Source organism: Globicephala melas, chromosome 12 (genome assembly GCF_963455315.2).
Source record: "Globicephala melas chromosome 12, mGloMel1.2, whole genome shotgun sequence".
In the NCBI taxonomy this organism is placed as follows: domain Eukaryota; kingdom Metazoa; phylum Chordata; class Mammalia; order Artiodactyla; family Delphinidae; genus Globicephala; species Globicephala melas.
In genome coordinates, this window is record NC_083325.1 from 15601231 (window position 1) to 15626848 (window position 25618).

The 25618-nt window shown below is 41.7% G+C and overlaps 1 protein-coding gene across 1 annotated transcript in view; it reads right to left on the reverse strand.

Annotated features, from left to right (window-relative positions):
* DNAH6 (dynein axonemal heavy chain 6) overlaps positions 1 to 25618 on the reverse strand; it is a 291757-nt gene that overhangs the window by 77319 nt on the left and 188820 nt on the right. The window contains 12 exon segments of the mRNA XM_030837528.2: positions 1937 to 2116; positions 4985 to 5165; positions 5770 to 5837; positions 8227 to 8391; positions 12886 to 13011; positions 14310 to 14513; positions 16093 to 16289; positions 16800 to 16923; positions 18059 to 18320; positions 20523 to 20758; positions 21208 to 21375; positions 22917 to 23159. Of these exon segments, the coding sequence (XP_030693388.2) occupies positions 1937 to 2116; positions 4985 to 5165; positions 5770 to 5837; positions 8227 to 8391; positions 12886 to 13011; positions 14310 to 14513; positions 16093 to 16289; positions 16800 to 16923; positions 18059 to 18320; positions 20523 to 20758; positions 21208 to 21375; positions 22917 to 23159 (2154 nt within the window).

Consider the following 25618-nt stretch of genomic DNA (forward strand, 5'->3'; position numbering starts at 1 on the left):
GGTCAGACACTGTAAAACTCTTACAAGAAAACATAAGAAGAACACTCTATGACATAAACCACAGGAAGATCCTTTTTGACCCATCTCCTAGAGAAATGGAAATAAAAACAAAAATAAACAAATGGGACCTTATGAAACTTAAAAGCTTTTGCACAGGAAAGGAAACCATAAACAAGACATCAGACAACCCTCAGAATGGGCGAAAATGTTTGCAAATGAATCAACAGACAAAGGATTTATCTCCAAAATTTACAAGCAGCTCATGCAGCTCAATATCAAAAAAACAAACAACCCAATCCAAAAATGTGCAGAAGACCTAAACAGACATTCCTCCAAAGAAGATATACAGGTTGCCAACAAGCAAATGAAAGAATGCTCAACATCATTAATCATTAGAGAAATGTAAATCAAAACTACAGTGAGGTGTCACCTCACACCGGTCAGAATAGCCATCATCAAAAAATCTAGAAACAATAAATGCTGGAGAGAGTGTGGAGAAAAGGGAACCCTCTTGCACTGTTGGTGGGAATGTAAATTGATACAGTCACTATGGAGAACAGTACGGAGGTTCCTTAAAAAACTAAAAATAGAACTACCATACGACCACTACTGGGCATATACCTTGAGAAAACCATAATTCAAAGAGTCATGTACCACAGTGTTCACTGCTGCTCTATTTACAATAGCCAGGACATGGGAGTAACCTAAGTGTCCATCTACAGATGAATGGATAAAGAAGATGTGGCACATATATACAATGGAATATTACTCAGCCATAAAAAGAAGCGAAATTGAGTTATTTATAGTGAGGTAGATGGACCTAGAGTGTCATACAGAGTGAAGTAAGTCAGAAAGAGAAAAACAAATACCATATATATAGAATCTAAAAGTAAAATAAAATAAAAAGGTTCTGAGGCACCTAGGGGCAGGACAGGAATAAAGACACAGACGTAGAGAGTGGACTTGAGAACATGGGGAGGGGCAAGTGTAAGCTGGGATGAAGTCAGAGGGTCGCATGGACATATATACACTACCAAATTTAAAATAGATAGCTAGTGGGAAGCAGACACATAGCACAGGGAGATCAGCTCGGTGCTTTGCGTCCACCTAGAGGGATTGGATAGGGAGGGTGGGAGGGAGACACAAGAGGGAGGAGATATGGGGATATATGTATATGTGTAGCTAATTCACTTTGATATAAAGCAGAAACTAACACACCATCGTAAAGCAATTATACTTCAATAAAGATGTTAAAAAAAAAGGGATATGGAAAAAAAATTTAAAAAGAGGATGAGAGTTGAAAATATCCTACTCATGGGACATCAGAGAAAATTAAACTGTGAATAGGAGACCAAGTGGAGAAACCATAAATAAACAAAGGAATTCTCCCAGTTACATGGTGAAAGTAGGAAAGGAACACAGGAAAGGGGGCAAGGCAAGTAAAACCCCTGTAAATAAAACCCAGGGGTTGGGAGGAGAGCGAGTTTTATAACAAGTTCTGGAAAAACAAAGATACAGAAATCAATCTGCATAAGGTCAGAGCTATCTGAGACTTGGGATGCAACACAGAAAACTCTAACAGTGGAAAGGAAGCTGTATTACTGGAGAGAAAGTATAGAGAAATAGAATGGAGTTGGGACTCTTTAAAGAAAAGAAAAGCAGGTAAGAAGGAAAACAAGCAAGCTGTTAGTTGAGAAGCCAAGAGAAAAAATGAAATTTGCAAAGAAGCTTTCTTTTCATCCTCTGTGGATTGTTCTGTGCATACTGGCCACCTGAGTCTTTAAGGGCTGTGCTTAAACCATAGTCTGAACTCAAACTCTTGGAGGATTTTATCCAATAACTAAACTCATGATTTGCCTGAGGCAGGAGGTAACTCAACAGGGTTTAAAGAGAAGCCAGTGATAAACTTCACTAACAACAGCAACAACACACTTACCTGTTTAAAATATTTTAGTGAGTACTGATACATGGGATCTATTTCCGAGAGGCTCGCGATAACAAAGTACATAGTAGAGCCTTGAGTGGCCACTGGACGATACTTCTCACGAGCAGTGTTTATCATCTGTTCAGTGGACTCTGCTTCCTTCAGCCTGATTTTAATGGCACCAGAAGTGATCTGAATAAACACAAGAAAACAAGTTCTTCAGGATCTGTTTCCAAAAAATGGTGGGATTTTTGGAACATATCCAGTTAGGTCTAGGAAGGAAAGAAGGAGATGAGGAATTTGTGATTATAATAAGGGGACCCCCAGACAGATGACTGAGTCTCAGGACTCAATGACATTCTTCTGGCCGAGCTGACCTCCTTTCCAGGCAGAGTTAGGGATGGGCAAATGGAAATAGGCAACACAAGGAGCCCAGGAAGAAGTGGAGCAGAACTTCTCTGAGCCTGGAGCCTGGATAACTTCTGACATGGAAACTCTAACACCCAGTTGCTCCCCAGTTTCCTTGTCCTCAAATGATTCTGGGCTCCCGTAATAAAAGGAGGTATGAAGGGAGAAGGGACACCCATGAAACTGCCCACAAGAGGCAGGTGGAGAGAGGCTGGAAGGAAGTGGTACCACATCCCACTCTCGAATAACAAGCAAGTCTAATGTTCTCTCTCTTTTCCTGGCATCTCAGGTGTAGACAGGGAAACTCAAGGGTAGAAGCTGTCGTTTGTGAAGGGTTGTAAAATGTAAGTAATTTGGAGATGTTTACAAGGTGTGTTGCTGTTCTTTTGGTTTTCTGTCTTTTGGGTTTGTGGTTCTGGGGATCCTGGCCTTCAGGCTTTCTAAGATACCTTTCTCTGTCTCCCTCAGTCTCTCTGTCTTTCCCTATGGCTGTCTGTCCTTGCTCTCCCCCTCCCCCTCATCTTCTTCGGGTGTGGACATCCCTAGGTTGGGAGATCCTCTGTCTCAAGGAAGTCACAGGGTCTAGGGCACGGACTGTGAACAATCACTATGGGCTCGCTGGTCAGTTTTTGCACTATTGAAGGGGATCATCGGGTTCCTGTCTAGAGCCACACTGCCCACTGGAAATATAATGTGAGCCACAAATACAATTCTAACTTTTCTAACTTAAAGTAAAAAGAAACAAGTAAAATGAATTTTTACAATATATTTAACCCAATATAATCTAATCTATCTTGATATATATCAATATATAATCAACATAAAAATTTATTGAGATACTTTTACATTTTGGGAGATTAAGTCTTGGACATCTGGTGTGTATTTTACACTAACAACACATCTCAGTTCAGACTAGCCACATTTCAAGGGCTCAACAGCCGCACGTGGCTAGTGGCTAAGTCTATCTAGACTGTCCTCCCCAGCCCACTAATGGGGGTGGGGAGGGACTTGGTGCAGAAGCTGTGCCCCGGAATCAGAGGTTCACATTCTCCCCATGTTGACCCCTTAGGAACCTGAGGAGGCAAGAAAGGGTAGAATTGAGTGAGAAACACCAGTCTCAATACTGGACTCAACTAAAGTCTTTACATCTGAGTAGAAAAAGGGAGATTGACATGGGAGCAGTTGAATTATGGAGATCTACCCACAAACAATGCTTTATTCCCTGGTGAGCACAGGCCCTGATAATGCAGAACCCAGGGCTAAAGAGAAAGCAAAGTGAACCATTTTCTTCTTTTGGTCAGAGAATATTAGAAGACTATACACCTCAGTTGAGTTTAGTAACTACTTATAGACATTATGTCCTAGAGACTTAAGGCTTCCACAGTGGTGAGGGAAGATAGACCTAGTTTTAAATGAGGGCTCTGGGAATTTAGGGGAGTATGAACTATAGGCAGGAAGTGGCAGGAAATGCAGCCCAGGAGCAATCAGTCCTGTCTCTACTCTACAGAAAGGACCTCTTCAAGGTAAATCCTTGCAAACAGAAACTAGTTGACAGATAAAGATGGCAGTCACAATACATGTACCTTTACTCCCTACTGAAACCATGACAGAGTTATAGTGAAGGGATTTTTAAAAAACACTGCAAATCCACAAAAATGGGAGGAACGGAAGAGGAAATAGCAGACAGAAGGGTGGTAACAACTTAGCAGACCCAGGAAAATGAGTTTCTGAGCTGGCAAAGGGGAAAGCCAAGAACTCATACAATTTGTAAAATAGATTCTTGCTGCATGGAACTTAACAACTTAACAGAAGAGAAAAGACATGTAATTGGATAGCTATGACATAAGGTAAAGAGTGACAAGTGCTGTATTAGAGGTGCAGATAAGGTGTCAGGTGTTCCAAGAAGGAAGCCATTCATTCCAGCTGGGAAAACCCAGGGAAGCTTCCTGAAGTGGGGTGACATTAATATGTGTATGTAATTGTGTCGTTCCTTTCAACTTATATCTTGTCCCAATTCTTTATGTGACATGCTTTGTTTGAAAAATGCAGACAAGAAGAGCAGTTGTTACATTTTATCTACCTTTCCTTCGGTTGGTGAGGGGCCTGCTAGCCAGGCACGTTATTGTGTCTGCCCCGGCAGCTCAGGGGTGGCTACCACTCTTGCTTTAAAAGACTCTGCAGGTTAGCACAGGGAGATCACCTCCATGCTTTGTGACCACCTAGAGGGGTGGGATAGGGAGGGTGGGAGGGAGATGCAAGAGGGAGGGGATATGGGGACATATGTATACGTATAGCTGATTTACTTTGTTATACAACAGAAACTAACACAACATTGTAAAGCAATTATACTCTAGCTGCGGTGAGCAGGGGCTACTCTTCGTTGTGGTGCACAGGCTTCTCATTGCAGTGGCTTCTCATTACAGAGCATGGTCTCTAGGCACGTAAGCTTCAGTAGTTGTGGCTCGCAGGCTCTAGAGCGCAGGCTCAGTAGTTGTGGCGCACGGGCTTAGCTGCTCCGCGGCACGTGGGATCTTCCCAGACCTGGGCTCGAACCAGTGTCCCCTGCGTTGGCAGGCAGATTCTCAACCACTGCGCCATCAGGGAAGCCCAAATTAACACACTTTCTATAAATAATAAAAATATTTTACTTGCCTTTGAGTCCTGGAGTGTGTCAATAAGTTCTTCATTGTCCAGAATATTTCCCTCAGATGTGAAGAGCATTTTCAGGATTTTCTCTTCGATAGCTTTCAGCTGGGTTTTGTCAGCATTGATCCTCACAATGAGCTCAATCCTTTGTTCTTCCAACTCAGGCTTCTCAAGCCGCACGACATCACTGATGCCAAAGTGATGAGACCTTAATTAGGTCTTTGTCAGGGCCCTGAAGTTTCTTCTATTTTTCTTTTCCTATTTCTCATTGTTCTTATCCTGAATACTACTTAGCTGAATACTAATGCTACCAGCCACATCCTCATGCACAAGGCCCTCTTTTGCTGGGTGTCCCAGTGGCTATTCAAAGCACTATGTATAAGCTCTGATTATTTATCTTGTATTTCAGAGAACTGCACCCCACAGCTCCCATGGCTTCTTCTCATCTTCTCTTAGGAAAACCTGCTCAGTGCTTGATGTCTTCTAGTCATTCAATTTCTGTTTCTAACGGTTGCTTGTGCCAAGCTGAAATGGTGCCTGGAACGTTCTTTCCAACCTGACATGGGAGACTCTGAAATTCCATCACCTCCATGAAGTGATTCTTGGTCACACCTAAAAAAGGTGCTTTACCTCTAGCCTCTCCCATTTAAACATGCGAACTTACGTCTCCCCTCACTTGTTCTTTCATCATTTGCTCCCATCCTCTATTTGCGAGCTAATCTTTTTCTTAGTCAAAATTTCTAAACAAAATATTAGGAAACCTTTGCCCCCCCCCACCCGCTTTCTTTTACCTTAACAACTGATCCTCCAGACCTGATTTGGTTACAGTGAAATTGATGATGGTAACTTTGATGCACACCTAGAAGAGAAGCATAGAGTAATCAGTTCAGACGAATAAAGTAGGAACTGCTTTCTTTATTAGAATAGGGCTCATTATTACCCAGCTGGATGTATCCTGGGTCTAATGGTGAACTCACTGCCCCCCCCCCCACAGCAAGCAATAAAATCCTAGTCTCACAAAATTATAATGTGATTTTCCCTGCTGCCATGAGTGATAATCTTGTTTCTCAAATGCCACCATTAGAGAATGATGTTTTAAGGAAAGGTGCGCCAGTGAAGGGTTAGAAAGAAGCAGGGATCAAATGCTAGCTGTACCCTTCAGTGTATGTAGGATGTGGGACAAGCCAGTCCATTCTGAGCTTCAGGTCCTGATCTTTAAAAATTGGAAAAATAGGAAAAATGCATAGGGTATTTGTGAGGACTAAATATGCTAATAAAAATCACTTAGTTATAGCGACTTTCACTTAGTTTGTCTTTGTTAAAAAGATGATCTTATTAATAATACATAGAGCTTTACATACTTTGTCTCATCATACTATTTTTATGAAAAAATGTTACTATAATATTCTGATGTTATTGAATAAGTCAACAGCAAAAATCACAAATATAATAAGTGTTTGAATGTCATATATTTTATACACATTATTCTTTTCTTAAATTATTTATTTATTTGGCTGTGTTGGGTCTTAGTTGTGGCATGTGGGACATTTGTCGCAGCATGCGGAATCTTTCGTTGTGGCGCGTGGACTCCAGAGCGCGCAGGCTCGGTAGTTGTGGTGTAGGCTTAGTTTTTCCCACGGCATGTGGGATCTTAGTTCCCCAACCAGGGATCGAACCTGCATCCCCTGCATTGGAAGGCAGATTCTTAACCACTGGACTGCCAGGGAAGTCCGTATACACATTATTCTTTAAAATTTTTATTTTATTTTATTGAGGTATAGTTGATTTACAATGTTGTGTTAGTTTCTGCTGTACAGCAAAGTGATTCAGTTATACATATACATACTTTTAAAATATTCTTTACCATTATGGTTTATCACAGGATATTGAATATAGTTCCCTGTGCTATACAGTAGGACCTTGTTTTTTATCTACACACATTATTCTTATTTAATCTTCATAAACAAATCCTTGAAGTGGCCTTTGTCTCCACTTTATAGTTGATTGACTCGAGGATCCAAGAAATGGAATAATTTACCTGCAGTCACAGAGCTGGGATTGGGGAGGTGTGTGATGTTCCCTCTCAAAAGTTAAATAAAGTGAGAAATCAAAGGCTGTGAGTCAGCACACGGGTCACTTTTCTCAACTCTAAAAGGGAACTTGGGATATGAGCTCTGGCAGCAGCTGTGTAATTAAACTGCTTGAGGTCGACAAGGAAAACCCTGACCTAGGCTTTTAATATCAGTAGCATTTCCCTCATTTTATGCAAGAAATGTGTCAATTTCATTCAACCAGAACACATCTAGGGAAGACAGACAGCTATGAGGAATTCAGTAACTAAAATGAAATGACACTCTTTGGAATGCTGTATCCCAAGATGATTTTTAGTGGAGGATGGAGGACTGAAGTTCTGATTGAAGTCCCTTTCCTCACTGCTTGGGCCCCATTAAAGAACGGGAGGCCCGCGAGGCAGGGAAGACCCCGCAGAGTGAGTGGCTGTGCCTGGACCAGAGTCTGCAGAGGGCTTTGCTGGGGTAGAGCTGCCCCTCTGTGCCCCCTGCGGGAAGGGAGAAAGGGGTCCCAGCTGTCTTCATTTCTGTTACAACTGCCTTGGGCTCTGCAGCACAAGAGTAGGGCTTCTTCTGGATCTTACTGTGGTTCAGACACCTGTGTATGGATGTGGGCTTCACACAGCTCCCTTCAAATAGTCTGAGAGCATGAGGAAGGGGAAGGGACAAGATGCCCCTTCCCCAGAACTCTAAGTACAGACACTGGACGTTAGAATCATGATTCTCCAATGTTGGTGGTCACCAGAATTCTTAAGCAGGCTGTCTGCTGGGCACCTGCACACTTAGACACTGACAGGTACCCCCTCCCCCAGAGGCTCTCTTAGGCTCTGATTCATTTCTCAGAGGGGAAATAAGAGGGGACAAATGGCCTTGTTCTGAGGAGAGAGAAGAATGATTAGAAGGGAGTGGTGTCCCGTGTCCCGAGGAGTGGCTGGCGACCTGGGAGAACAAGGCATGAGCCGAAAAGGAGCACAGGGGAGTGAGACAGGGCGGGGCCTGGGGGCCAAGCGGGGAGGGGTTTGAGTTCCAACCAGAAGGTGAGCCGAAGGGTGACTGGAATCAGGGTCAGGACTCAGAAGAGAAGCGAGTGGAGGATGGTGGGAGGAGGGATGTGGCAGAGGGGACAGAGGTGGGAGACCCATCACACCATTAAAACCCTCTCAGGCCGGCAGCTCGTACCTCAGGCAGGTAGTGAGGGTTTGGCAATTTGGTCGTCATATAGAACCTGAAGTTTTTATCGTAATCAATGTCCGAGTCTCCAAGGCGAATGAGCACTCGTCCACCACTGATGAAAGTCTGTTTCAAAAGGACGGGTTCCAGAGCTGGATCCAGGATCTCTCTAAGCTTAAAACAAAAATATAAAAAACAAGTCATTAAATGGATGGCAGCAACTTTTCCAAATTTCTTGGGCCTTAGACTTTACTCTGAACGGGCAATTTTTCTGTGATCTTATGGATATTTCTTAAACTCCTCTCACTACCTCTAACAGTGTACATTTTCCAGGGATTGTTTCATTGATACTCTAAAGAGATAAGAGCATAGGAAGGACATATATTTATTTGGACTAAACTTACACACGATTCGGCCCCAAGAGAAAGCAGCTAAGAAAGAAGAGCCCACAGGGTGGTCCTTGAACAGACCCCAGACAAAGGAAGCTCTGTTCACCTTCATGGTTTTTCTAAGTCAGGAGCTGGAGTCTCCAGCTTGCAGGCCTATCTGGTCCTCTGGGGACTGTTTTTGTATAGCTCTTGAGCTAAGAATGTTTTTTACCTTTTCAAAGGGTTGTCAAACAAAGCCCCCAAACTAAACAAGACAAAGAAGAATATTTGTTCAGAGAATATTTGTACAGAGACTGTATGTGACCTGAAAAACCTAAAATATCTGGCTCTTTATAGAAGTTTGTGGATCTCTATTCTACATGACAGCAATTTTTTCCCCCCAAAGCAAATCTGATGTTTGGTAAGAACCTGGGCATGCACACATTGCCAACAGACCCCATGACGAACATCTTTGTACAGCATGTATGTGAGGGGGGCCCTGTCAAAATTTGATGTAATCAATAATTCACAAATCCATTTCATATTGTGATATGGTACCCAAGCATGCAAATTCTTAAAACAAAAGTCTATGAGATAACGTTTTTCCTTACTATCCACGATACAATTTTGTGCTTTTTAAAGTCTATTCTACGACACATCCCATGTGGAAGAAGTAGACTAAGCTCTACCTGAGGATTACGTGGCTACGTGTTCAACACTCTGTCTCCATTTCCTCTGATAATATGTTTTCAAGTATTTCTTTATTTTTGTTAACATTTAAAAATCTGTATGGCATGACAACTACTTAAGGGGAAGATAAGATTTCTTTCTACTAAGTGAGATACTGTGATACTTTAGGCACTAAAACAGAGCTAGTTTTTCTTTTCTAGTTTCATTTGGTAGTGTATATAAGCCCATGCCACTCTCTCACTTTGTCCCAGCTTACCCTTCCCCCTCCCCATATCCTCAAGTCCATTCTCCAGTAGGTCTGCATCTTTATTCCCCTCTTGCCCCTAGGTTCTTCATGACCATTTTTTTTTTTTTTTAGATTCCATGTATATGTGTTAGCATACGGTATTTGTTTTTCTCTTTCTGACTTCCTTCACTCCGTATGACAGACTCTAGGTCCATCCACCTCATTACAAATAACTCAGTTTTGTTTCTTTTTATGGCTGAGTAATATTCCAATGTATATATGTGCCACATCTTTATCCATTCATCTGTTGATGGACACTTAGGTTGCTTCCATGTCCTGGCTATTGTAAATAGAGCTGCAATGAACATTGTGGTACATGATTCTTTTTGAATTATGGTTTTCTCAGGGTATATGCCCAGTAACTCTTCCAAAATATAGCAGAGGGAGGTACACTCCCAAACTCATTCTATGAGGCCACCATCACCCTGATACCAAAACCAGACAAAGATGTCACAAAGAAAGAAAACTACAGGCCAATATCACTGATGAACATAGATGCAAAAATCCTCAACAAAATACTAGCAAACAGAATCCAACAGCACATTAAAAGGATCATACACCATGATCAAGTGGGGTTTATCCCAGGAATCCAAGGGTTCTTCAATATATGCAAATCAATCAACGTGATACACCATATTAACAAATTGAAGGAGAAAAACCATACGATCATCTCAATAGATGCAGAGAATTCAACACCCATTTATGATTAAAACCCTGCAGAAAGTAGGCATAGAGGGAACTTACCTCAACATAATAAAGGCCATATATGACAAACCCACAGCCAACATCGTTCTCAATGGTGAAAAACTGAAACCATTTCCACTAAGATCAGGAACAAGACAAGGTTGCCCACTCTCAGCACTCTTATTCAACATAGTTTTGGAAGTTTTAGCCACAGAAATCAGAGAAGAAAAAGAAATAAAAGGAATCCAAATCAGAAAAGAAGAAGTAAAGCTGTCACGGTTTGCAGATGACATGATACTATACATAGAGAATCCTAAAGATGCTACCAGAAAACTACTAGAGCTAATCAATGAATCTGGTAGAGTAGCAGGACACAAAATTAACGCACAGAAATCTCTTGCATTCCTATACACTAATGATGAAAAATCTGAAAGTGAAATTAAGAAAATACTCCCATTTGCCATTGCAACAAAAAGAATAAAATATCTAGAAATAAACCTACCTAAGGAGACAAAAGACCTGTATGAAATGTAGTGCTTAAGTCACATTCTGCTTTACAAGTTGTTACCAATACAGGTGAATTAAAAACAAACAAGCAAAAGTCTATTCTATTTCATTAAAAAATGCTGATTGAGGTCGATTAACTCGATTTCACACCCATGAATGGGTGGAGACAAAGTCTGAAAATACCACCCCACAAATGTAGAAAGCAGCTAGGTGTACAATCCGAATGACACCAAGTCACAGAAAGCAGGGAAGTGTCCTCTTTCAGTCCTCTTTCAGTCAGAGTGTCCTCTTCCTGGCCCCGCTCTAACCAGGGCCCTACTCCCCACTCCCAAGAGCACGCAGCTACAGCTAAGAGGCTCTGCTCTCCAGGGGTAGTACGTCACAGAAAGTCTTTTGTCCATTGCCATGAGAAAAGAAATTCCCTCAGGACCTCCTGTGTCACGACGTAAACTGGGGTTTAAGAATCCAGTTAGGGGACTTCCCTGGTGGCACAGCTGCTTAGAATCCGCCTTCCAATGCAGGGGATGCGGGTTCGAGCCCTGGCCAGGGAACTAAGACCCCACATACTGTGGGGCAACTAAGCCTGCGTGCTCTAGAGCCCGTGCGCCACAACTAGAGAAAAGCCTGAGCACCACAATGAAGATCTTGTGTGCTGCAGATAAGACCCGATGCAGCCAAATAAATAAATGGTCCACATTAAAAAAAAAAAAAGAAAGAAACTAGTTTGGGGCTAACATAACTGGGCCAAGGATTTTTGGAGACCTCACTCTCTCCTGTAACTTCAGGGTTTGAATGGGGGCCTGGGACCCATTACAGAACTTTGCCCATTTTGGTCAAGGCCACAAGCCACACATGGAAGCTTCCTGTGCTTTTTTTGTAGCTTGAGCTGGGAGCATGGTAACTTGCTGTGGATTTTCTAGATGGTCAAGGCTGCTCAGATGGTATACTGTGCCTCAGTTTCCTCATCACACCTTGTAAGGTTGCAGTGTGAATTAAAGAGTTAATATACATTAAATACCAACAACAGAGTCTGGCATGCAGTGAGCACTCAGTGAGTGGTAGCTGTTGCTAATATTACTGATTATTCTAGGCACCATGCCAGGGCTGCAGCTAAGCTGCCCCAGGTCCGCAGTCTTTTCTGGGCTTCTCACCATTCTGTTGCAGCAGAGATCCTTCTAGACACGGTTACACTGAGGCTCAGCTCACAGTGTTCAATTACTCATCCTTCTCATAAAATAGAATGGGAAATTAGGGAAATAAACCATAATTATTACCCAGTTTCTTTTGTGCCCAAGGCCAGTGTAAATGCTGTCCCCTTTGCCTGGAAAGCCCATCTCTCTGAGCTCCTCCCATGGCGAGCTCATCACGTAGGTCACAGCTTAAATGTTACCACCTGTAGCCATGCATCTACTTTAGCTCCCCGCACCCCTTTATAGGCTATGTCAGCACTGGGCTTGTCCCTTCAAAGCCCCTACTGCAAGTTCTCTTCCTCCCTTTCTGTCTCATTTCCTCTCTCTTTTCTCTGGTTATTATCTCTGTCCCCAACTAGATCGTAAACTACTAAGGGCAAGAACCGCATCTGTACTGTTTGCCATTAATTCTCAAACCATGTGTGTTGAATGAATGAACAGTTTCAAAAACATCACTCTTGGAGTGACTCTGAGGAAATAAAGCATGTAGACTCAACAAACATCAATTTTTTTAAAATAAAAGTTTATATCATACCCCTTAATCTAATTCTGACTTTACGTCTAAGTGGAAAATAATGTTTATGCCCTTTGGGGTGTTTTACTGGCTTCACCTCACTGGTGCGAGGAGATACTCCCTGATGACACTGCTGCTTTGAGTTTTCGGGGCCGCTAACGATCAAGAGCCACACGAGGCCTGAGAATCAGCAGTGTTAGAAAACAGAGCCCATCCCACTTAACACCAAAGGCATATCTTCCAAATATTCGATCAATCACAGACTGCTCCCCATGCGAGAGTGTATTGTTTAAGGAGAAAAGCAATTGGTTTGACCAGCTAGAAAAGTGCACTGACTGGGGTCTTTAGTGTGAGGCAGACATGGCCTGTATAGGATTCCAGATGCGATCTGAAGGTTGGAAACTAAGAAAAGAAAAGTAAAAAGCAAACCTCTTCCAGTAAGACGGGTAAACCAAGTCGGATTGAATTTTCCAGTGTGCGTAAGAAATTACTATCCGTGAGTTTAATGACCTTTAAATCATTTTTGCTTTCTTTGTTTCTTATCCAACGGTTTGCCTGTATGAGAAAGCACAAAGCAGGATGTTTACTTTCGAGTTTGTAAAAAAAGTGGAAGTTTTTAAACTTTAGAAATTTTGTTCAATCTAGAAACAAGTTTGAAAGATAAGAAAAAAAAAATATACCACTCCCACTGCAAATAAAAATACCTTTTAAATCTAACATTTGGGATTCTTGCTTTTGTTCAAATTTGGGGCAAATGAAGAAAAGACCCATCTAGGAAAAAAGCTCACACTTAAGGTGTTCAAGCTTGTCTCCCTTGCTTTCAAATGGATTCCTTTTTCTAAACCCCATTTAGAACAATTGATCCATGGACTTAAGTTCAGATAATGGGATTCTGTATATTCCAGGCAGGATTGCCCTAATATTCATCACACCTTGACTTCATTCTCACTCCTTAGACCTCTTAGGAACAAAGAACAAGGACAGGAATGAATTTCTCCTCCCACAGAAAACAAATAGTCAACCCCCTAAACAAACCCAATCAATATCAAGTGTGCAGACCCCTACATTCATGGCAGCACTTCTCACAATAGCCAAGGCATGGAAACAACCTAAATGTCCATCAACAGATGAATGGATAAAGAAGATGTGGTACATATATATGATGGAATATTACTCAGCCACAAAAAAGAACAAAATAATGTCATTTGAAGCAACATGTATGGACCTAGAGATTATCATACTAAGTGAAGTAGGTCAGACAGAGAAAGACAAATACTATATGATATCACTTATATGTGGAATATAAAATATGACACAAATGAACTTATCTATGAAACAGAAACAGACTTGTGGTTGCCAAGGGGGAGGAGAGGTGGGGGAAGGAAGGACTGGGAGTTTGGGATTAGCAGATGCAAACTATTATATATAGAATGGATAAGCAACAAGGTCCTACTGTATAGCACAAGGAATTATATTCAATATCCTGTGATAAACCATAATGGAAATGAATATGAAAAAGAATGTATATATATGTGTGTATACACACACACACACACATATGGATAACTGAATCACTTTGCTGTACAGCAGAAATTAACACAGCACTGTAAATCAACTACACTTCAATAAAAATATTTTTAAAAAATCAAGTGTTTAGAGCACTTGGACTCCTCTCTTTTTACTTTCTACCTCCACAAAATGAGGGACGTGGACTAGAAGACAGCTCAACTCCCTTCTAGGTCTAATGTCCAAGATTCTTACAACTACGTTAAAGTCCACTTTTAGAATTTGTAATAGTGCAATATTAAGCAGAGTTAATAGGCTGCTCTTTATCTGAAGCGCTGGTTACACACCTGATCTTGGGGATCAATCATCAAAGGCCACCGTCTCCCTTGAGTGACCAGAATGCCATTTTCCGTTGATATCAGGTCACGGGGCAGCCCATCTGTGTTCCACTGCCGTATTTCGTAGGGATCGCCAAGAGTGTTAATGAGACTGAAGGCAGGATTGATTGGGATCTCTAGAGACTGACAGTCCTGGATCCAACACTCTATAAGCTGTAGAAGGAGAAAAGCTTGTATAGAGTCAGGAATACTCAGTAAATGAAGATACACACAACAAGTCCTACTTAGGCAGGAGATAGATGGGTCCCGGGGGCAAATGGTTTGAGTTTGTTCCTGTGGACCGATACTCTCAGATGGGAATGACAGGACAGTTGAGAGAGGAGGCTGGGCTCTGCCCAGATAGAAGATACATATTCCTCATTCTTGAAGTCAGGAGACCTCCCCGACTACACATGCACAGAAAGGCTCCTTGGAGGTCAAAAGGGGAGTGAGGTCAACTAATGCTCACTTACCCATAGGCCTCTTCGGTAGAATTCATCTTGGCTAAGAGATGTGGACGCACACATGGGAAATCCTGAGCTATACCAATACATATTTTGAACCAGGCAACTCAAAATGATTGGCCAAAGGAAACACGGAAGAAATGCCCCATAAAAGTGATTCAAACTGCCATGAGGGTGCGACTCTCCCTGAGCCTGCCCGTGTGTCTATCCACATGTACTGTACTCTTTTTTCCTCCTAGTAAATTACTTGTTTCACTACTTTCTGTCTTTGTGGGAATTCTTTTTCTGCAAAGCCATAGTGTCAGGGCCTTGTCACTGGCCACTGGTCTAGGGGCAAGGATTCAGTGCTCTCACCACCACGACCCGACCTCAATCGCTGGCCAGGAACGGAAACCCTGCTTCAAGCCGCTGCAGGCCGAGGCCACCCGAGATCACTACCAGACCCCACAGGCATCCTGGCATCAGAGCACAGGACACAAGAAGTGGACTAATAAGAGATCTGGGGGCTAGAACTACGCCGTTAACCAGCTGTGGCTTTGGGCATGTCCCACGCCCTGTCTGGACCTCAGTTTTCTCGTGTAGAAAAGAAAGGGGTTGTCACAGTAGCCTTCACCCACGGGTGTAGGTGGGAGAGTCTGGCAGCACGTGGAGAAGTTGGGAGTTATCACAATGACCAAGGGGGCTACTGGCAATTAGTAAATCGAGCAGAGGGGTGTTAGCATGTCACCTCCTTCAATGAGTGGCACAGTCATGCACACTAGGGAACTGTCTGTCCCCCAAGAGCACCCCTGGCCCCACTGCCCGCTTGGCATCAGATGATCCCTGAGCTCCTATAGAATCTGTATGAGTCCTATACCAACCAGGTTTTATTACTCAAGGACAGGGATAAACATTTTTAGGAAGGCATTTCATAAAAGTGGTTTGCAGATATCTCCAAATAATTCAGTTTCCTGCTCTTTCCCATCGTTGAGCCCTTTGTAGCAGGCCCTCACCAATTCAGAACACTTCATCCTCGTTCGATCCTAAGTCGGGAAGACTCCCTGTCTCTTTTTCTTCCTCAGGTTCCTGTGTAAGCAAGCGATGAGTAACTTTCTAAGGCGGGAGAGGAAAAGGGGGATTGTGTTAAGGAAAGCCTAGGGGTAACCATCACTGACTTGGGGGCAGTGGAATGAATACCTAAGGTTCATGGAGAACCTCCCTCTACACTTGGAAAAATGACACACACACACCCCGCCTCCCTCAGTTTCAGCTGCTTCTCACCCCTCCTCACAGAAAGCACGTTTACCCACCGATTGCCTGTACTGGGCTGTGAAGGCCCCATGATAGGCCACGCAAGCTGCTGCTATGAACACATTCCCGATGATGTTCGATATCTCCTCGTTGAATTTCTCGATGCTTTCTTCCCAACGGATTTGCTCGTCTCCTAATGCGGCTGTCAGCTTTCCAGCACGTACCAGACGTGCTTTGGTCAGGGCCATCGTCTTTGCTAGAAAATTTAAAGAAAACCGGGTTATGTTATTCAATATTTGCCTACAGTATAAGAAGTTTGTTCATCTGCTTCTGCTGATAGCAGAATGAGCATGATTTAGCTAATGACGTCAATACATCTCTGGGAAACCTCACACCAATTCAGCACTAGTACCCATTTCAGAGCCAAGTCCAAGTTTGCCTCTTCCATGCTGAGAGTTCCTTTTTGATACTCCTTTACTCTGGCTGAAGATAGCGCTCTCTTTCTGCCCATGTGGTATTTATTTTCTGGATCAAATTCATGTGCTGCTCTGTGTTATAATGTAACATTCCCCCCCAAAGCCTTATTCAGATATAGGAGTTGAATATATACAATATACTAATGTTATACTAGAAGGTTAAGGCCATCCATCTAACGCAAATATGCCCTACATACTGGATGGAGGTTGAGACCTGACTGCCGGAAAACGCTTCTTCCTTTTGAAAATCAGGCATTTCCTGACCAGCATAAATTTTATGAGTTACTTACCCAGACTTTCTTTCTCATTCACGCTTTTGTTGTATTCACGTTGTAAGGCCTGTATTTGATCTTCCACGTTTTTTAGTAATGCTTGCTTTTCTCTCAGAGTAGCCATTGTAATATCAAGTTCAGCCTAATAAAATCAAGTAAATAAGAACAGGCCCCCAAAGAAGGTCAAATTTGCCCATTTATAATAGTTCATTTAAAAAAAATAGGATTTATGTTTTCTTTCTCTTAAAAGAGTTTGTCCTAAAAGATAGTGATATGATATACAAAGTTAAAACATATATGAGAGAATAAAATATAAAAGCAGAACCAGAACAAAACAAAACAAAAACAAAGCCCAACAAAATAAATCATAGAAGGATTAGAGAAACAGATGTACCAAGCGTTTGAGGATGAATTGGTTACTAAAATGGACTATTAACTTTAAATGATAAAACAAATGAAATACTCATGCAATAGTGAAAACTATCTTTCCTAACTAGTTCTCTAGAGCAGGGGTCTGCAACTATGACCTGCAGGCCAAATCTAGCCCACTGCCTGTTTTTGTGTGGCTTGTGAGCTGAGAATCGTTTTACAGTTTTAAATGGTTGGGGGGAAAAATCAGAAGAAGAATAGTATTTCATAACACATGATAATTGTATGAAATTTGGCTTCCAATGACCATAAATAAAGTTATATTGGAACACAACCACACTTAACTCATGTCTGAATTGTTGATGGCTGTTTTGGTGCTGCAACGGCAGAGTTGGGTAATCGCAACAGAGACCATAGAGCCGGCAAAGCTGAAAATATTTACTGTCTGGATTTTTACAGAAAATGTTTGCCAGCCCCTGCTCTATAGCTGTGGTTCTTTTGGTAACCTGTTCCACTAAATGATCATTCTTTGTTCTGCTTAGGGCCTCACATCCAACTGTGGGTAGTTAAGCTGGTTTTTAGAACCTCATCAAGTGTGGGAGTATTTAGCAAATAGAAACATAGAGTATCAGACGCTAGAACTAAAATAAAGTAAAAAATTACCATAGGCCTGACGATATGAATATACTAAGGACTTACTTTCCTTTTATGCTGGAAGAGGGCTGATTTCAGAGGTCATTTCTGAAAAAAACAATCTTTGCTAGCTATTTTTTAAAACAAAAACTAATTTTCAAGAGCATGATTACTATCTATATTGTGTAGGGTGTCAGCGGCACCACAAAGGGAGCTTGAATGATTGATGATCATGGCCTTTGATTCTACAAAATATCACAACACAGATGACGTACCTGTGCAGCGCGGAGTTTCTGTCTCTTTGGTTCGACTTCTTTGACTACACGAGAGTACAAATCCATCGCTCTTACCCACATGCACATGGATTTACATGCTTTGGATACTTTCTCTACTTTTTCAGGCACGAAATCAGGATTATTAATATACTTTTGAAGCTTTGCCAGGATTTGAGGCTTAACGTTTTCCTTATCATATTCTAAAAGTCTTCTCAGGAAGTTAGAGTCACCAAGAAGTTGCTTTGCCGTTGGCCAATCAGGCCTGAAAAATACACATGATAAGTTAATAGCATTGTAATGAGGGAATGTAAGAACAAAAGAAATGTATTCCTTTGAGGACATTAAGATATTATCCCACAGATTAAAAAAAAAATCAGGAACTTCTCTGGTGGCACAGTGGTTAAGAATCCGCCTGCCAATGCAGGGGACATGGGTTTGAGCCCTGGTTCGGGAAGATCCCACATGCTGTAGAGCAACTAAGCCCGTGTGCCACCACTACTGAGCCTGCGCTCTAGAGCCTGTGAGCCACAGCTACTGAGCCCACGTGCCACAGCTACTGAAGCCCATGTGCCTAGAACCAGTGCACTGCAACAAGAGAAGCCACCGCAGTGAGAAGCCCGTGCGGGGGCTCGCCGCAACTAGAGAAAAGATTGCGTGCAGCAATGAAGACCCAATGTGGCCAAAAATTAAAAAAAAAAAAAAAAGAAATAAGAAAATATGTCACTTAGGCATGATTAGATGGAATTCAGACAGAGTTATGTCAATTGTTTATGTTATTAGTTATGTAACGTTTAACTTGCTCTGAGTTTTCCTATTATAAAGCAAATATAACACAATTTACTGAAAGCATTTTACTAGGCTTTAAGAGCACCACGAGCTACTACTTTTGTTTTCTAGGCATATATTTATGCAATTTTACTTTCATAGTGTGTATAGTTTGTTTTTTTAAAAAATACTTAAAATGGTGTTTCTGCAAATGCTCTTATTTACTGGTTGAGCTACAGTTATAAAAATTTATTTTGTTTGCATCTAACTGACTTTCAAATTTTGTAGAATGACATTTATATTAGTTACCCCCCCAAAATGTGGTTTGTTTTACTGCTACTATTACTATTATTAGTTCCAAGCAAGACAGAAAATTGAAGTTAATGTAAAGAAGTTACAAAGATGTGTTTTTAATGTTGTCCAATTATGTGTTACTTATAATAAATTTTAAAAATACTATTAAAGTACCAGTCCAATTAAAAAGGAAAAGATATTATCCCACAGATGGCTTCTAGTCTTATCGTGGTGATTGTTTCACAATGTGTGCAAATGTCAAATCACTATGTAGCAAACCCGAAACTAACATAATATTGTACGTCAACTATATCTCTATAAAAATAAATTAATTAAAAATGTTATCCCCAAAAGTGGGTAGTTTTAATCTCAATACTATAATCCCAGTAATTGGTAGTTATGTGCACCACCATTCATGGGGGGACAAGTAGTTGGATGACTAATGTTCCATACAACACAGTTTTGGTAGAGAAACAATTATAAAATCATAGTCATAGAAATGTAAGGCATTATAGGAATAATAGTTTTACTTCAAAAACAGCCCAGGCACTCACATCTTTATCTCCTTTGCTTGGTTTAGATCCTTAAAATCTCTTGCCAGGACACTACAATCACCTTCGAACTGGTTTTGTCTCTCAGTCAAACTCACTCTTTGTGAACTTTGGCCAGGTTCACGTGAAAATCTGATTATGTCAACAATGTTCAATGGTTCTCAGTCCCCTGTGGCCAGGGCTCTCCATCTGTGCTCTGAAGAGCCCCCAGATCCCACCGAGGTGCTGGCCAGAGGGTTAGCAGGGAGGCCTGGCGGGGGAGTGCTCTGGGCCCCCTACCTTCACTTTGATCAATTTTCCTTGGAAAGGTTTCTTATAACACAATTTTTATTGAAGAAAAGTTTATATTACTAAAGAAAGTTTGAAAACTGCATATCTTCTAGGTGAAACCTGAACTGCTTAGCACAGCATACAAGACCGTTCATGATTCAATCACTGCCCTCCTGCCCAGCACCACCCAATCCATGAGCATCAAAGATCCCTGAGCTCTCTCCATGGTCTACTCTCCACCTGAGCTTTGTCTCTCAAAAAACCTGCTCACACCTCTGCAGGGGGACTTAGGCACTCTTTTCTTGGCACTCCTAATACTATGCAACTCTCACATGTCTTGAAATTATTTTTCATGCCTCTCTCCCTACTAGACTGTAAGTGCCTTGTACGGAAGAACTTATATTTTCCATCATCTAGTGCAAAATAGATGTTCAAGAAAATGCTTGTGGAATCAATTTGTTGAATGACAGACCGAACTGATGAGAGGGTGGAGAATAGAATGAAAATATGTAAATGAAAATGGAGAAAGGGAGCAAAGAAATTCCACCAGGTATTTTGGTAATGGGTGATTGTGAGGTACTCACTTGGCATTCAAGAGAATAGAGATGGCTTCCATCACAGTCATGACCATATCTGGGGGCTTTGTGAAAACTCTGATTTCAGATATATCCGCTTTATCTAAGGAATCCAGTGCTTTGTTAGCAGCCTCGAGTGCAGGGAGAGCTTCTTCAAGATCTCTTTGAGCATCGTCAGCTATGGCTTGGGTTTCTTCGGCTTTCACTTTTGCTATCGCTTCATCTTCTTGCACAACGCTTCGGACCTAACCATTGAAACACGACTGCTTAAGTGGTCTCAGTATTTGAATTTCAATGTTTCAAAGCAAAGCCAATCATAGTGGGTCACATTTGCCCCTTTGGATTAGATCAATGATGAAAGAAGTTTGTCTCTACTGCATTTTATGCTCTCCTTTGTCCGTCTCATGCCATGTTGATAATAATGGAGACAAAGTTATTAGAACAGACAGTTCCTTCTTAGGAGAAGATTCGCTGCTTTATATTTGCAGCTGGTACTATTCTCACAACTCTCTCTGTCCCACTCGTTGGGTTCACTCATTCTCAGGGAGAGAGCCAGGCTTAAAAGCATGGCTAAATTGACCTATCACTTAATTATTTTCATAACATATTTAAAAATCCAATCATTTGTCATTGTATATAAGGGATCAGTTGGTGGTCAAAGCCTTCTCACCCACTGTCGGGTGATGCTGCATACCTGATCAGCATTTTCTTGATCCACCGCCAGTTTGTCCATCAGGGCTTCAACATCTTGTGACTTTGTTAAAAGGACAGGTTCTAAAGCTGAAAGATCTAATTTCATTTCATCTACTAGTACATTTGTTTCTAATAGTTTGGTGAGACCATTCTTAACCCGTTCACGTGCCTAGATGACAAGGAAAATATCTATTATGATGAGTATTATAAGTTTACCGGCATCTCTTACTCATGTACTAGAATTTCACATCTGCAGAATTGGTGAATCGGTTTGTAATAGTTAACACTGTGAATGTACAGAAAGCTTCAGGTAACAGAACTCTAGGAAATGGCCCTGATATTCACCACAGTGGGTTTGGATCCATGCCCCCTGGCCACAGGAGTAGGACGTCACTGAAGGCCCACACTGTATTATTTTTATTCCCTGTGGTAGCTTGGTAGCATGTTGAATGAATGAGGGATGAGTTCAAATAGAAACTCCTGGAAGTCACAGCTCTGGGAGCTTGTTTCCTCAGGGTGGATCAGCAGGGCTGAGACCCCCTGGAGATAGTGTCCTGGGTACTTAGCCCTAGTTGCTGATCTAAACCTTACTCCCCGGTGGTAGGAAATTCTTGACTAGGATCAAAGGAGTGGTATCTGGTAAAGGAGGCACCTCGGAATAACTGTTTTTTGAGGGTGAGACAGAAAACGTGGTTCAAATTGTCATGTTTCAAAAATATGTGTCACGTTATTTTACTAGGCATACATTTACCAGGTAAAAATCCTCTGAAAGACATTTAAAATATCTAAATGGTAAATGCTTCCATTTTTACTATTTAAAATGTTGAAAATTTTAGGTCACGTTAATAGCCTGATGATGACAGTAGCCACTATTTTCTGAGCACCTCATCTGTGTTAGGTCATATTCCAAGCACTTCACAAATCATATCTTATTTAAATTCTACAACAATCCAAGAGGTAGATACATATTTTTTTAAAACTTTATTTTCTACTAAGATTGGAACAGTTACAAAACATGCTCAAGGTTGTACAGGAAGAAAGAGGTAGAGCAGAGGTGCTACCTGGTCTGCCTGACACCGAAGTCCTTGCTCTTAATGGTAACCACTGACACGTTAGACCACCAAACCCCCATCTCTATTATTTAACAAAAAGTTCTCCTTCTTACTAAACATTGCAGAGGTGACTAGTTCTCTGCTTAACTTTAATTCTGTTGCAATGTCCATATCATGCTCCTGAGTCAAGGACCCTTATGTAATGATAGAAGACAAAATCTAAATATCAGGGCTTCCCTGGTGGCGCAGTGGTTGAGAGTCCGCCTGCCGATGCAGGGGACACGGGTTCGTGCCCTGGTCCGGGAAGATCCCACATGCCGCGGAGCGGCTAGACCTGTGAGCCATGGCTGCTGAGCCTGTGTGTCCGGAGCCTGTGCTCCGCGATAGGAGAGGCCACAACAGTGAGAGGCCCACGTACCACACACACACAAAAAAAAAAAAAAAAAAAAAAAAATCTAAATATCAAAGAAGGGGAAGGCCTTTGGACTGACAGCATGAGACACTTTTGGGTCATATTGTAGGTTTTCAAGGGCATGTATGGGATGGAGAGAGGTCCAGTAGGCAAGATGGAACATAGATCTTCCACTCATTCTGGCAAAAGTTTTGAGTCCAAGCAAAAAAAGAAGTTTTTTTTTTAAGTTAATAATATTAAACTTACTGAGACTAACTTCTTCTTTTTTTCACTCAGCATAGACAAGTAGAGATTGATGAGTTCCAAGTAGGAGGTGGGCGTTGTGTAGTACCGTCTCCGGAGCTCTGTGTAATAGCGTTCCGCCATACTGGAGACACTCAAGTGGACATTCACACACATGAGGGAGAGCTTTTCTTTCAGTTCTTCATTTACAGCATCAACATTTGAGAAAAACGTCTTTGATACAGAAAGAAGTGCTTCTTTGGGCCACTGTAAATAAAGATATGATTTGGAAAGTCTGTTGCTTATTTCCATAATACACAGTTTAACTATGAAGAAAAATGCATTTCTCTGAAAGTCTTTTTCGCCTTGCCCCGCCTTTTAGCTTGTTAACTCCTACTTGTGTCCATGATGTTTCATGAATTGAATGGCTGTGCTCATTTGAGGGAGGTCCTGGGTCTGCATTTGCTGACCCCAGCACAGTGTCTGGTACACAGAAGTTGTTCAAAAACTATTTGATTGATTGAATAAACGTGGGTGTTTTTAGCATGATTGTATGAATAAAATCACATCCATTATGAGGACCTCATGTCCTCTCTCCGTTTATTATACAGTTTGAGTGCCAGGTTCATGGTTATAATCACTGTCCTGTTCACCTCAACTCCTTTGCTCCTCTCTTGTCTCTCTGCTCAGTCAAGTGCAACTCTCTGTTACCCCACACCTGCAACTGTGCAGGTAGCACGGCTGGAGAAAACCCCCCACAGCTGTGCTGACTGGCCTCGCTGTCAATTCATGGCAACTAGCTCAAGCGGGTTCTTAGCTCAGCCCAGAAATGCTTCTACATTGTCTCATCCGTCACTCCTGTATCCTCCTGAGTATTTCACACCCTATGTTATTTCCTCAGACTGCTAACACTTCCTCTTTCCTCTTCATTCTCAGTTCATGACCTTGCTCCCCACATCACTAAAAAAAAAATAGAAGCAATGCAAACAGAACTTCAATGAATTTTCACCTCCACGTCTTCCCCTCTACTTGCATCTGTGGGCTTACACTCTGGGGTGAGCTGTGCGTGCTCCCTGCCCATGTCAGCCCCTTCACTGGTGAAGCCATCACATCCCTTCTTGCCTATTCAGTGACACTGGTCCAACAATGCCTAACTCTGCTGCACCATCAATATAATTCTCTTTTCTGAATCATTTCCATCAGCACACGTGTGTTGTTTGTGTTCTCCACTTGAAAAAATACTTCTCTCTTGACCTCACATATCCCTCTAGCTATTACCCATCTCATAGTGTTCCTTTGTGGCAAAACTCCTTGAAAGAGTTGTCTCCGATTCCCCTCCTTTCTTCTCTCTTGAACCTTCTACCCCATCACTCCACCGGAACAGCTCTTGTCAAGATCAATGGTAACTCTACACTGGTAAATTTAATAGTCTTCTCTTCTTTATAAATTCCATTCTGCCTTTGTTCAATGATTGTCATTATCATCCCTTGCACATGAGTAAATCCCTAGTGGGCTTTGAAGCTCTAATGTAAGTACCCTTGAGGAGTTATTGGACAATGTGTTACCACTTTAAAATCAAGCAAGTTCAGACATATACCCGGAAAAGACAAAAACTCTAATACAAAAAGACACATGCACCCCTATGTTCATAGCAACACTATTTACCATAGCCAAGACATGGAAGAGAGACCTAAATGTCCATCGAAAGATGAATGCATAAAGAAGATGTAATGGGGCTTCCCTGGTTGTGCAGTGGTTAAGAGTCCACCTGCCAATGCAGGGGACACAGGTTCGTGCCCTGGTATGGGAAGATCCCACATGCTGTGGAGTGGCTGGGCCGGTAAGCCATGGCTGCTGAGCCTGTGCGTCCGGAGCCTGTGCTCTGCAATGGGAGAGGCTGCAGCAGTGAGAGGCCCGCGAACCGAAAAAAAAAAAAAATGATGTAATGGGTATAGATATAGATATAGATATAGATATAGATAGATATAGTGGAGTACTACTCAGCCATAAAAAAGAATGAAATAATGCCATATGCAGCAATGTGGATGGATCTAGAGATTATCATACTAAGTGAAGTCAGACAGAGAAAGACAAATATCATATGATATCACTTATATGTGGAGTCTAAAAAATGATACAAATGAACTTATTTACAAACAGAAATAGACTCACAGACATAGAAAACAAACTTATGGTTATCAAAGGGGAAAGGTAGGGGGAGGGATAAATTGGAAATTTGGGAGTAACAGATACACACTATTATATATAAAATAGATAAGCAACAAGTTCCTACTGTATAGCACTGGGAACTGTATTCAATATCTTTTAATAACCTACAATGGAAAATAATCTGAAACATATATATATACACACATATATATACAATTGAATATATATGTAACTGAATCACTTTGCTGTACACCTGAAACATTATAAATCAATTATATTTCATTAAAAAAATAAAATCGGGTCTTCCCTGGTGGCGCAGTGGTTGAGAGTCCGCCTGCCGATGCAGGGGATGCGAGTTCGTGCCGCGGTCTGGGAAGATCCCACATGCCGCGGAGCGGCTGGGCCTGTGAGCCATGGCCGCTGAGCCTGCGCGTCCGGAGCCTGTGCTCCGCAACGGGAGAGGTCACAGCAGTGAGAGGTCCGCATACCGCAAAAAAAAAAAAAAAAAAAAAAAAAAAAATCAAGCGAGTCCTACTTCTCAAAGAGATATCCTGTGA